Raw genomic sequence first — 13,251 nt, 5'->3', positions numbered from 1 at the left:
GTCGGGGAACTAAGATCCCGCATCCCACATGCCGCAGGGCAACTAAGCCTGTGTGCCTCAATGAGGGAGCCCGCATGCCACAAAACTAGAGCCCACGTGGCACAACTAAAGAGAGAAAACCCTCAGGGCACAACTAGAGAGAAGCCTGCGCGCTGCAATGAAAGATCCCGCATGCTGCAACTAAGACCTGACACAGCCAAAAAAATAAAGAAAATAAATAAATAAAAAAAGAAGAGAATGCAGGCAATGAATCAAGGAGTGGAGAGGTCTTTTGATGTCTCTCCTGCTTCTGCCTTGTAAAGATGAAAGGGAAGGCTAAGATATTTTTTTCATTCTGATGAAAAAGATTTGGTTGCTCTGGATTAGGCCTGTAATATCAAAATCAATTGCTAGCACAATTTCCTAGTTGGAATGGTTGGAATTTAGTGTTCTATTCCAAGATGATGAGGACATTTCAGTTCTCCAGTTTGAATCTGGGTTTCTACCCAGATTGCACAGTATTTTCACAGGATGTTCCAGCTCATATTTAGTTGGGTGGGTGGAAACCTGTAAAAAACTGGCCTCATATTTTTAAGGAAAATTGGAATGCTTATAAATGGAAGTCACGATTCTTAGGATAAAAGAAAAATGTGTACATTTTTATTCTTTCTTTTTCTCAAAATATATAAATAAACTCTTAAAAATGCTGATGAATATGAACACCATACCACTCAATTTTAATTATGGAGGTGCTGGTGCTGAAAAACAATTTGAATCCAGAAGAAAATGTTTGCTACATGATTATGGTTAAACTATGGGCTTTGTAATTATTGCCAAAATGCAAGTGCTATGTTTTTGGCATGGTAGTGTGGCCAAAAAACAGCTCAGTCACCAGAGGTGGAGGTAGGTAAAGAGAGAAAATGTGGCATTTCTGGAAATTGAGGCCCACATCTAGTGTCCTCTGTGTGGACACCTCTTGTAATTTACACTTTCCCTTTTAGGCATATGCACACAGACATATACATATATCTTCCAGCAACCAACCCAGAGAGCTGTCGGACAGCCAGGAATTTCTTGAGGTATAAATATTTATCAGTAATAGTGATATAATCATCATTCTTTTCTTGAATAATTTTCCAGTGAAATGTATAAAAGCTGTGGTAGGTATTATGGAGGTCTGAAAAAGAACTAAATGCCCTAGGAATCTGCCCTAGAGAAGTTTCTAATCTAGATAGAAAAGGAGATAATAATCAGGTAAATAATAATATAAAATTGTTTATGATCAAGTAACCAATTAATAGCAACAAACAAACAAACTAAAAAGAAACATTCAAGCAGAGTACTGGGCCAGAGAAAGGAAAGACCAGGTTAAGTGGAGGGCAGAGAAATTATTCAAGTGTATCTATTGTGTGTGGTACTTGCTAGGCACTATAGACTTTGAATAAAACAGCATCAATACCCTGTAGATTAGAAATTAATAACCGAAGATAGATAGTAATCATGTGGACAGAAATATTAAATCATATATTTGGCAGATGCAGAGAATTAAGTTAGTAAATCGTTTACATTATTAATTAAAAAGAGGTGATGAAGGAAGAAGAATCTTAGAAATTATTATTATTATTATTATTGGCCATGGCGCATCTTTCAGGATCTTAGTTCCTGGACTAGGGATTGAATCTGGGCCCCTGACAGTGAAAGCGCCAAGTCCTAACCACTGGACCACCAGGGAATTCCCTAGAAATTATTTACTGTAGAAAATCACTCCCTTCCCTTGATTACAATAGTTTAATGCCTTTCCAGAGAGATGAGTTTTCTGTAGTTATTCAATTCAACAAGAAAGTCTTTTTCAAAGAAATATTAGTAGATAATGTATCTTTTTACTATTGTATGAATAAGAAATAAAATCTACAGTATAGTCCTAAAACCAAGAAAAGCCTTACTCCTCTGAGGGCCATTGGTCTTAACTGCTTCAGACATATAGTTTGGCAAACGCTCCATCCCAAATTACACATTTCATCTGTGGAATTCGCTGGCAAACACTTGTGCCTCTTAGAATTGCCAACTTCTATATTGAGAGTAGAAATCATCCATAGATTATTACAGAATGACATTAGACCAGGGGCTAGGGCATTTTGGTTCTATTTCTGGCTTTGACATATTTCCTTGATAATGGTTCACCAAAACAATATTACCGTGTCACTAACAAAGTCAAAACTGAACATTTTAAGGTTACAGTTCCCACCTTTAAGAATGTCTCGCCTACATTGCAAGAATTATAGTGTGCAAGGTTGTCTTATAGTTGTTACTAATATAGCTGTAGTAATTTCTGAGACTGTTTCAAGGAAGTTAGATTCTAAGAAATCCATACATTTATTAGCTATGCTCAAAAGAGGAAAATATCAGCCTTTCAAAGTAAACAAAGCTAGAATTACTGTGAGCTCTTGCTTATCCACGATATTAGGGATAAAGAATACTACCAAGATATCAACTGCGAAACCCACAGTTAATTCCATATCTCTTCATTTACAATGATCCCCAAACCTACTGTTTCACCAGATCTCTCACTGGAATGGTTAACAAGTAGCCACAGGAGTTAGGTTTGGCTGGTTTTCCTTTCTCCTGCCCTCCCTCTGGTGGAAGTGTTAATGAGTGAAACAGCCAAGATGGGCAGCTGAAGACAACGCCAAGGGTTTGATTTGCATCCTCCCCCAATTATACCGTCAGCCTTTGGAACGGAGAATGAGGAGCGGATGGCTGCCACTTCCCAGATGCCTAGAGGGCATCCACTTGGGTCTACTCAGAATGCATCTAAATGAGAGCTCAAGCAGCTATTAAAGTATTGTTACTGCTCATGCCTTAGAAAGGAATAGACCTAATTTTTTATACTGGGTTAATATGTTCCTAATAAATACCAATGAAATGTTATAAAAGCATAGGGCTCCTGTTGGAAAAACAGGACAAACCCCTCCTTCATAATAATACTTTAATCGGAATAATATTTACGTCTATTGTCTTATTTGATGCTCTCAACCTCCCAGCAAGAGAGGGAAGGTTCTGTCATACTTGGAGGTCCCAGGAGAGGACTAGGACTCAGGTTTCCCAAATCTTAGTTATGTGCTTTTGCTCTTCTGCATCCAGGTAGCCTAATACACAGAAGATACATATGGTAGCAAGTTATAATGGTTCTTAAAAACAATCCTAAGTTTTTGAACACCATAATCCTGCCGATCCCAGAGGTTGGATTAAATCAGTTACCCACAAAGCACAATCATCAGTAGAGGATAAGCTAAGTAAATGTTAGCTTTTGTTGTTATTATTAAAAACTGTGTTAGACGTAGGATAGTGTTGTGGAGAGAAGCATGGACTCTGGACCCTACCCCCTGGGCTTGAATCCTGGCTGTGCAGTGTACCTGTCTCATTAAATTGTGTGTAAAGCTCTGGAATACTCAGCAGGCAGGCAGTGCTGTTATAGACTGTAGTCACTACTATTGGTAGCTCTAGTACATATATACAGAAGTAAAAATTTACCCTAGGTCACACGGTAAATGTTGAAGCTAGACTGTAACCCTGATCCTTCTGCTTACCTCTTACAGAAATGTCTTTCTAGGTTACGTTAGTTTCCCACAACTCCTAAAATGTGTTTTACCTCCTTTTCATATCTCCTTCCATGGCCAACATTTAGTCTCCTTTACCAAACTGAAAGCCTTTTTCAAAATCAACATTTATAAAAATTTCCATGACAAAAACCTTAACCCTAGACGTCCTCAGCTGTGAGGTACTCAGTTTATGCCATGCACGTGCATTTGCATTTGTAAGGAGCTGTTTTGTGCTTAAAATTGTTTTTCCTTTCTGGACATATTCTATAAGCCCACTAGAGGTACACTACTTGAACCCTGCATTTCTATTCACTTCTAGTTCATTTACCCTATCGCATCCAGAACTGGATAGCCCAGTGGGCTATTCAGTAAATTACCGACTGACTGGCAGGAATTCCTTCTGTTTTATTCTTTTTTTTTTTCCTTTGTTATTGGCTGACTAGTTTTGTCAGGGGCTGTCAAGAACATGCAAATTTCGTGGCCACAAAAATGATCTAGTCAGAGTCGTTCCCCTAATCGAGGCGGAGGATTTAGTTGTATATTCTAAATGTTCGGCACCTTCCACTCTTAGGCAGATCTAAAAACTACAGCACAGGTATTCAGGCTCCAGGGAGTGGTTTTTGGTTTTTTTTCTCAACAACAACAGAAAAACAGGACCCGAGGCAGCGGACGGAGAGCTGGGTGTGGAGGGCGGGGTGGGTGGAGCGGGGAGGTGTCTCTAAATCTTCGGGGGAGAGTGCGGTAAGAAAGGAAGGAAAAGGTACGTAGACCCCAAAGCTTCTCGGGTTTGTTCTTTTATTTTTCCCCTTAGGAGGGCGGTGGCAGCTGATCAGACACAATAGCTGGCAGTCCCCCGCCGGCACGAAGATAAAAATGACCCTCAACAGCACCAGCAGGAGGACTGGGAAAGGGAGGAGGGGTGTGTCTGGGAGGAGGCGAGGATGAGGGTGACTAGGTGACAAACCCCGCCGCCCCGGCGGGGTCCTCCACTCCAGCCCGGCGAGGACAGGAGCTGTGAGACACCTCCCCGGAGGGGGGCGGGGTGGGAAGGGGAGCCCGAGGGGCGGTGGCTTTCCTACTGGGGGCGGGCAAAGGGTGGAGGGACGCCTGAGTCAGCAGCCCCTGATTGGCTGGCGTTCTCTCGTCGCGTCTTCCGATTGGGCCATTTGCAGCGGGAGATGTTGTGAGGCGCGGCGGGGCGGAGCAAGCCGCCGGGGGTCTGGGGCGAAGCCCCGGAATCGGGCGGGGAGGGGCGGCGGTTGTGGCCGGGACCCCGCGCTGCTGCGACCTGCTGTGTGGAGAAGCGCCGCCACCTTTCCTCAGTTCCGCTAGCCGCGCCGAATTGTTCAGCTGCCCTGAAGATGTAAAAAGGGCAAAGAATTGAATGAACAACGCTTGGCTGCGACCTCTCCCCAACCCGCCCCCCACCCCAAATGAGAAGCTGTCTTGCTGTCGGGCGTGAGAGGACACTCCCTTACCTTGAAGTCCCACATCGCACCCCTCCCGCTGCAAAAAGGGTCAAAAACTCACCCGGGCGTGTCCCCCGCAGTCTGGGACCCAATTCTGCGAGTCTAGCCGTATGATCGACCCCCTCCCTGGCCCTGACGCCGAGTACCTAGTCCCTTCCCCAGTGGATGCCCGGGTTCCTGGCCGCTCCCGCTCTGCGCTCGGGAGACTGGAGAAGGCGGGGAGGGTTTTGTATGTCTGGTTTTTGGGGAGGTGTTGCGGGGGTGGTGAGGGCTTGTAGGTCCCGACACACATTGGGGGGGGTTGGCGAGCACCCCCCATCCCCGCCCCCGCCCCAGGCTAATCCCCCTTCTCCAGCGTCGGTTCCCGGGACCATATTATTCAAGACAGAAAATATTCAGCCCCAGAGCCTCCCCTGGGGAGGGGAGGGGAAGGAGGTGGAGTGGGAGGAGGTGGATCCAGGGAGGAAGAAGCGAGAAATCCGCCCCCGGGAAACAGCTCGGCGCGGCAGCGGAACGAGGCACTTCTGTCACTTGGCGGTCGCGGGCGCCCGAGCGCGGCCCCGGCCCGGCCCGGCGAGGCGAGGGGAGAGTCCGGCGGCCGCCGCCCCGCCCCACGCCCTCCCGCGGCGGCCGAGAGCCCGGGGCCGGCCGGGGCAGGTCGCGGCGGTGCCTGGGAGCGGCCGGCCGGGGGCGGCGGCGGCCTCGGAGCGCGGCGGCGGCGGCGGAGGACAGCGCCGGCTCGTCCTCCCGCTCGGTCCGGTGCGCGCCGGGCGTGAGGGGCGCGCCGTCCGGGGGCCGGCCGGCTCGGTGCGGATCTACTCGCCGCGCTTTCTCCGGTGCGTGTCTGCTTTATTTTCCGCCTCGGCCGACGGGGCGCAGGGCCGGCGGGCGGGTGGAGAGGGAGAGCCGGGCTCGCCGCTGGCTCCCTCCCTTCCCGCCACCCCGGGCCAGCCCGCCCCGGCGCTGGCGCGGGGCCGGAGGGAGCGGCGGCGGGCGCCCGGCGGGGGCGGAGGGGCCGCGCCCGCGTGTGCGGAGCGAGGGAAGGCCGGCGGGAGGAGGGAAGGGCACAAAGGCCGGCGGCGGGTGTCGGGGTCCCGCCGGCCGGCCGTGGAGGAGGGGCGGCTCCCGTCCGCTCATGAATATTAACCGAGCCTGCGGCCTAGCGCGTACCGGCTGGGCCCGGCGCCCGGCCCGCGTCTCCGCCGCCGCTCGCCGCCGCGCCTCGGAAGCCGGGCCAGGCGGGGCGCGCAGGGTGAGCCCCCTCGCTTTGGGCCTTTCCCCCGGGTGTCCCCGTTCGTTTTGGAAAGTACATATTTGGGCCGCCCTTCCCGGGAGATCGAGATCCCCGACCCGCCTCTGGAAGGGGCGGAGGAAATAGTGGTCGGTGGGTGGTGGTTTTCTTTTTCCTATTTTTTTTTTTTTTTTCCCTAGGTGGCCACGGGGAACGGGGAAGACCGTGTCGAGGCGTAGTTTGGGGCGCGGCAACTAAATAAAAGTGGCCGGGGCTGCGGCTTCATTTCTGTAGCTCCGGAATAATGCCCCGGAGAGAGAGTCCCTCCTGCCGCCGCGCGCACCTCCCCGCCCGGCCCCGCGCCGTCGCCGCCCAGCCCCGCCGCGGGCCAAGGAAAACAGCCGCCTCCTCGGGGACACCGGCGGGCCGGGGCGGAGGGCGGAGGGCGGAGGGCGGGCGCCCCGGGTGCCCCAGGCCGCCTGGAGACGCCGGCCGAGCCGCCGGTCGCGTCCGAGCAGGGCTTTTTGTTTTTATTTTGGGGAGCTGGGGAGATGGCGGGGAGCAAGGAGGGCTTTTAAAAAAGGATTATCCCATTTTAGTCCCGCGGGGAGCAAACTTCCCTTAAGTCTGCTTATCCGGGTGATGCAGAAGAACACAGACTCCCTCTCCTCTGCCCAGAAAATACATTAATTAAAATGCACTTGAAAAGGGAACGGTTTTTCTTGACGGCTGCACAACGGCCGGGCATGTTTGAGGCAACCACCGTGCAGTTCTGATGTTTCGCTTTTTTTTTTTCTCCCCCTGATTTATAGGATTTTTTCCCCTTTTTCTTTCTCTTTTTGTATGGGAAGATTCTTTCATCTTTCATACTTCATCAGCATGGACCGAATTATCTTTCCATGTGTTGGAAAGGCGAGCTTGGGGTAGGCATGTGATCAAGGCTAAGGTCAGTGTATGGAGAAAGTTCATGCCCTTTAACTTTTCCCTCTTCTAGGAAAGATCTCTTTGGGAGAGCCTTCACGACGCGCTCGCCTTGCTCTTGGACTTGGGAGGAGCGCTAGGAAGAAGGGGACCGCTTTCTAGCCGCCGAGACCTCTCTTCTTTGTTTTTTATGTCTGGAGAAATGGACGAAGACGGTGAAGTCAGTTGAAGTCCGAAGAAATAATCATCAGGGCATTTCGAAGGCGCTTCATCAAAACCTTCGTTCCCTGGCGCTTTAATTGTCTCACCGGCACTGCACCTTCTAGGAGCCTGGTGTGGAATTCTTACCCTTTGGGTGTCTGGTGGCATTTCCCCCCCAATGTGGACTCCCATGGGTTGGTCCCTTCTTTGTAATTTGAAATGAAATGATGGCCACACGTCGGACTGGTCTGCCGGAGGGAGATGGTGACAACAAACTCAAGGCCTGCGGGTCCCCCGCCTGTGAGGTAAGCGCAGAGGCAGCACCCCTGTGTAGCCCGCAGTGACCTGTGTCTGTGAGGTGTCCTGCCAGTGGGGGGAGTCAGTTGCCCCCGGGCCTAAGAAGAGGTTTGTGGGGCTTTGGACTGAATGGTGGGAGTGCCCCAGCTTGACCGGTAGGGAGGTGAAGCCTTGCCCATTTTTGTTTCGAGGAACTTCCAGTGATTCTTCTGCAAGGACGTTTTCCTTACTTAACTTTGAAATGTCCCCACCTTGGTCATCTCAGGGCACGGAATTCTCCCTTTTTAGGTGGCTGGGAATACTACAAGCTTCTGTTTTCCTACAGTTCCCATTCTCCAGTATTTTTGGAGCTGGGCTGGTTAGGGGGTGCTTTGTACCTTTCGTGTGTGTATCCAAGGTTTGCTCTGGAGGTGGAGAGAGGGCATCTGTCTGGAATGCTTGTTGCTCCTGGACCACCACCTCTCTCCGACACTGATGCTGTTGCTGTGGATCTCTGCTTTGGGTAGAGAAGCAAGTCTTTTCCCGTGGACAGTTTAGTTTAGGCACAGCCTTGGAAGACTGCTTAATGGAGCTGTAATTCCAGCTCCCTTAAAAATGTCTTGCCTTTCCTGTTCTTTTATTTACTCCCTTCCTTTCACTGCTCAAAAGTCCTGTGAGTGTCAGCCTGAGCTGTCAGGTGGGTGGCTCTGCCTTCAGACCAGCATCTTTGGAAGGGCCCAGAAGATTTTACACCAGGCTTTCTGAAATTTTTTGAGCAAGCAGGAGAGAAATAGAAAATCCATTGATCTGTGGCACCCCTATGCCCTGTTGCCTTTCCTATCTTTTTTCCTCCTTATATTTGGAGTTTAATTCTATAATGGCTCCTTTGTGTTTATTTTGTTATTGATGGTTTCTGTAATTTGCTTGCTAAACATACTGAATACTGTTTTCCTTTAGATTTTGCTTTTGAGCTGCCTATATTTTTAAGGAAAGGTTGAAGATTACTTTAGATAACAGTAACATCCCCCAATGAGCCATCACTCTCATTGTGTGTTTTGTGCTTGTGTTACATTTTAACTTTATGGTCATTGAAACAGGGTCTAGTTCTCAGTGTGTGGTTTTTGGCATCTTAATAAAAATGAGTCAGAAGTTAAGTTTTTGTTCATAAAGCAGGCAGAGGAACTTGCTTCATGCAGCTTACTTCATACTGCATTAGAAAGTTTATGCAGAAATCAGTGAGGTAGGTACAGTGTGCCATTACTGTACAGTTTATTAGAACTATAGGTTTACAGTTAGAAACAGTGTTTTACTTTTTGACACCTATAAACACCTGCTTACAGGTAAAAACGTGATTAAGTATAACACCACAATTCTCCCTTCATGGTGAACCATAACAACTCCTTTTGGAAAGCCTACCTACAACTTAGTGATTGCTTAATGTGTATTGTAGTTCCATAATGATAGGTACTGTGGTCTTAAAGCCTTATTTGTCATTGACTTGTGAATGCCTTAATTAGCATGCTATTTGCATTGTATTTGCAAGAACTAATGTTATTTGACTTTTTTTGGGGGGTCATTTAAGGGATATCCCGGAAACCAAGAATTTATAATAGACACATCTTGTCCTTGGCTAGAAGGCAGTGTTTCCAGTTGCAAACTTGGCTTTTATTAACAATGACAATTATGTATTTTTTTTAAGGGCTGTGAAATTTGCTTTCATTTGGACCTTACTGCTGGCATAGCCGTAGTATTTCTAGTTTGGGAGCCAAGAAAACACTGTATTGTCTGTATTTTGCTCGTTTAGAGACTATATACAGTAGTTGGGTTTGGTAATAAACTGTGGTGTTGCTTGGCTTTTTAAAGAATAGGCAGATAGTTTGCTTGGATTCTGTGTGGAAATAGAAATAAAGGGGCTGTATGCTGTCAGAAAACATTTTAAAATCGCAGGGTGAGGAGTGAGGGGAACTTGTATTTACTGGCTCTGTTTAGTTGTCTCTTATTGATGCTTCTGATGCACATTAAATCTTGTGAATATTTATTAGTAATAAAAAGGGTTGCCACTGGAATACTTTGGGTATCAATTTTGGGTTGACAGATATTTAAGTCTTTGAATACTGCACTTAATTTTTGTGCTTAATTTTATTAGAATTACATTCTAGAGTAGCACTGACATTCTTTTTAAAATTTTAAAAACCAATAGCTAAAAAACTAACAAACAAAAAACTGATTGCTATGTTCCTAAACGTGTATTTGAATAATAAATTTGTGTGTGCTTTTACCTACCCAAGAAACGAGAGTACATATCTTAATATTAATGGTATTAGCCAAAACTAACTTTGTAGCACAGAAGAAAGCAATGTAGTGAATTAAAAGAGTCCCTGTTTTATGCCTTATCTAATTGGCTAATTCCACCTGCTGTGAATAAGGTCTATTGTTTTGCTGAAAAACAATCAGAAATTTCTTGTTTATATTAAGTGTTAGAATCTAACTGTGTTGCTATATGAATGTAGGCACCACCTCCCAAGACTATATTGGAAGGGTCAAAAACAAACAAATAACAAACAACCCTCTTCAAATAAAGAATTGTGACACTTCAGTAAAATATATCTTGACATTATACAGTAAGGATAGCATAGTTGTGTTCACACAAAATGATACACTTTTCACATCTAAATATGTATTTTTGAAAATTGGTTTCACTCACTGAGCCAGATAAGTGTTTTTTGGGGGGGGCGCGTGTGTGTGTGTTGTGCACGCATGTGTACAGGCTGATCTGTGACACCTAGCCTTGCATAACTTTGCTCACAAAATCACTTTGTATAGACTCTGAATCCTCTGTGGTATTTTCACCCCTTTTCACATCATATAGTGTTTCTTCTTTATGGTTCGACTTGCTCGCTCTTTCTCTCTCTCTTTCTCTCTCTCTCTCTCTTTCTTTCTTCAAAGCTTTCTAGGCCACATTATTTTTCCCACTTCTAACATTTATTTCATTTTTAATCTCTTCTCCACAGGATTGTACACGTGTTTAGCACTTTCACTGTCTACTGTTAGAACAAACCTATTTACTCATGCTAATTAACTTAGTTCATTTTATGTTTTGCTTCTTCACCGAGGCTAAAATGATCCTGTGACTGAAACGTATTATAAGCTGATGAAAAATATTTGTTAGTTGATTTTGGAACAGTGTAAATAATAAAATAAGGCATTTTCTGTGCGCGAATTCATTCACGTAAAAATTCATACTTTTGCTCTTCTTTCTGTACACTTTGCTTTTATCCCAGACTTCCTTGTTCCTTCTCAGGCTCTCGCTCCCTCCATCTGTCTCTCTTTCTCTCTCTCTCTTTAGGCTTCTTATTCCTCTGCAGCCTCTTTCTTGTTGGTTTTTACAGGAGCCAGGCCTTTCCATTCCTCTACTCTTTTCTCACTCCCTAGGAGTCATTTTACACCCTCCCAGGGCTTTAATCTACATGCCCGTGATTCCTAATTTACAACTGTATCTCAGATTTTATGGCTGCTCTCTAGACCTAGATAGCCAATTGCCTATTTACCATACAGTTTTTTTTTTTGGATAGTCTACAGGCTGTTCAAACTCAACAGATTCTACCCTGACCACCAACCTGCCCTCTCCCTGACTTCCTTCTCTTGGTGAGTAACACTGCTAGGTACCTATCTGTCCAAGTCAAAAGCCAGGCTACAGTCCTTGACCCCTCTCTCTCCTTCTTCCTCATGTCAAAGTCCTACATTCCGAATCCCACTGCCACTCCCTGAGTTCAGATTAGCTGCATCTCAGCGATGAATCACGGACCAGGCTTCCTAACTAGCGTCCCAGGCTCCCAGCCTTGCCCCCTTCCAGCTCTCTGATCTGCCGTAACCAGAGCGCTCCTCCTGAAATAGAAAGCTGATCATTGCATTCCCTGGCCTAAAACAGTTTTCTGGCTTCCCATTGCTTTTGGAATAAGGCTCAAACTCCTGAGAGAAGTCTGAGAGGACTTCTGGCCCGCCCTTCTCCTATGGCATCTGTGACCTCTCTCTGTACTTCCTGTACTGTCAGTACCAACCCCACCCCCCCAACAAGGGCATCACAATGTCTCTCTCTTTACTTCAGGTCCTTATAAATCCTGTTTTCTCCCAGCCTTCCTTCCATTCTCCCCTCCTCCACTTCCACCCCTCCCTGGCTGATTTTTACTATCATTCTGGTCTTTCCTTCAACATCACTCAGGAGAGCTTTCCCTGACCTTCCAAGACTGGATTAATTGGCTCTGCTGCCTTATCCTCAAACACCCTTCCTGTACTTTATCAGGAAGAGCACTTACTAGTTTATTTATCTATATTCCCCTGGATTGCAAGTCCCATGAAAACAGGGACCATGTTTGTCTCTACAGTGAGTGGCGCATAGTAGGTGCTCAGTAAATATATGTCAAAATAGCCAATGAACATAGCGGGAAAGGCTTTAGTTTTCTATTAACCGTTCATTTAGATCCCAGCACACTGTACCGTCTTGATGGTCCTCCTGCCTCACTGTCCCCTCCTTCTCAGCCTTGGAAGTTTCCTCAGCCCCTTGACCTACTAAGTCTTCCTATACCTCAGGACTCCATTTGACCCTCTTTTCTTCTCTCCAGACTCAGTTTCATGGTTTTAAATATCAGGTATAAACTGATCATTCATACATACATGTACACATGTGTTTGTGTGCGTGTGTGTCTCTCCACCCTGACCTCTCCCTTGAATTCAGATGCCCACATCTAGCTGACCTGCCCACTCAGAACCTCCACTCGCGTGTGGAGAAGCCACATCCCAAACCAAATTCCTCCTTCTCTACAGCCCCTCCCCCCGCCCTCCCAGCTTCCCCGTTTGTTCCTTCCACAGTCTCCCTCATCTTAAGCAATAGCAATCCCACCCTCCCAGGCGGAGTCTTGGGAGTGATCTTTGATCCCTATTTTTCTCTCTCGTGCATCACCTGCAAATCTGGCCACCGGCCTCTCAGCTTAGCCCTTGCCAGCCTGCAGTCTGTCCCCACAGTCATCCCGGTGGGCCTTTTAGAAGTCAGGTCCTGGCACTGCTTTGCTTCGGCTCCTCTACTGGCTTCTCATCTCCTTCAGGATGAAAGGCCGAAGTTCTCAGAGTGCCTGCAGACCCCTGGACAGCCTCCCGTCTCCTCCCCGAGCGCTCCCCCCTTCTGCGGACACACGAGCCCAGTATGCCCCAGAGCCTTCCCGCTGTGTACCGTCTCCTTGGGACACTGTCCCCCAGGTGTCTGCAGGGCCCGCTTCCTTGTCTCCTCCAGATTTGCGTAGACGTCACCTTCTGGGAGGATCTTCCCTCCCCTGCTCCCCATGACACAACCTGCCCTCCTTCCTCACTTCATTTTTTTTCCCTGTCACTTACTCTCCATCTGACGTGCTCCTCCATTTGATTTTGCTTATTGATTTGGACAGATGATGTACGTAAGTGTTAAGAGTACAGTTTGTTTTGTTCACCTAGTATTTCTTGTGTCTGGAAGGGAGTCTAGCCCATGGTAGGCCCTCAGATAATTTTTTCGAATGAATGAATGAAGACCTAAGGAAAATTTCCAAAA

General features: G+C 47.1%; 1 protein-coding gene across 6 annotated transcripts in view; it reads left to right on the top strand.

The window, feature by feature from the left end:
- The first annotated feature begins 5,740 nt into the window (after positions 1-5,740).
- ARHGAP21 (Rho GTPase activating protein 21) overlaps positions 5,741-13,251 on the top strand; it is a 125,457-nt gene continuing 117,946 nt past the window's right edge. For 5 of the 6 annotated variants that reach the window (XM_082449606.1, XM_082449605.1, XM_082449604.1 and 2 more), the window contains exons 1-2: positions 5,741-5,883; positions 7,273-7,705. In XM_082449606.1, the coding sequence (XP_082305732.1) occupies positions 7,625-7,705 (81 nt within the window). In that variant the 5' untranslated portion in view covers positions 5,741-5,883; positions 7,273-7,624. Of the gene's footprint in view, positions 5,884-6,163; positions 6,300-7,272; positions 7,706-13,251 lie in introns of those variants that run through there. The other variant, XM_082449603.1, reaches the window with a different exon arrangement.

The sequence above is a fragment of the Balaenoptera physalus genome (assembly GCF_965194825.1).
Source record: "Balaenoptera physalus genome assembly, chromosome: 2".
Lineage (NCBI taxonomy): Eukaryota > Metazoa > Chordata > Mammalia > Artiodactyla > Balaenopteridae > Balaenoptera > Balaenoptera physalus.
The sequence above is the reverse complement of the archived record's forward strand: the minus strand, read 5'-3'. Positions and strand labels throughout refer to the sequence as shown.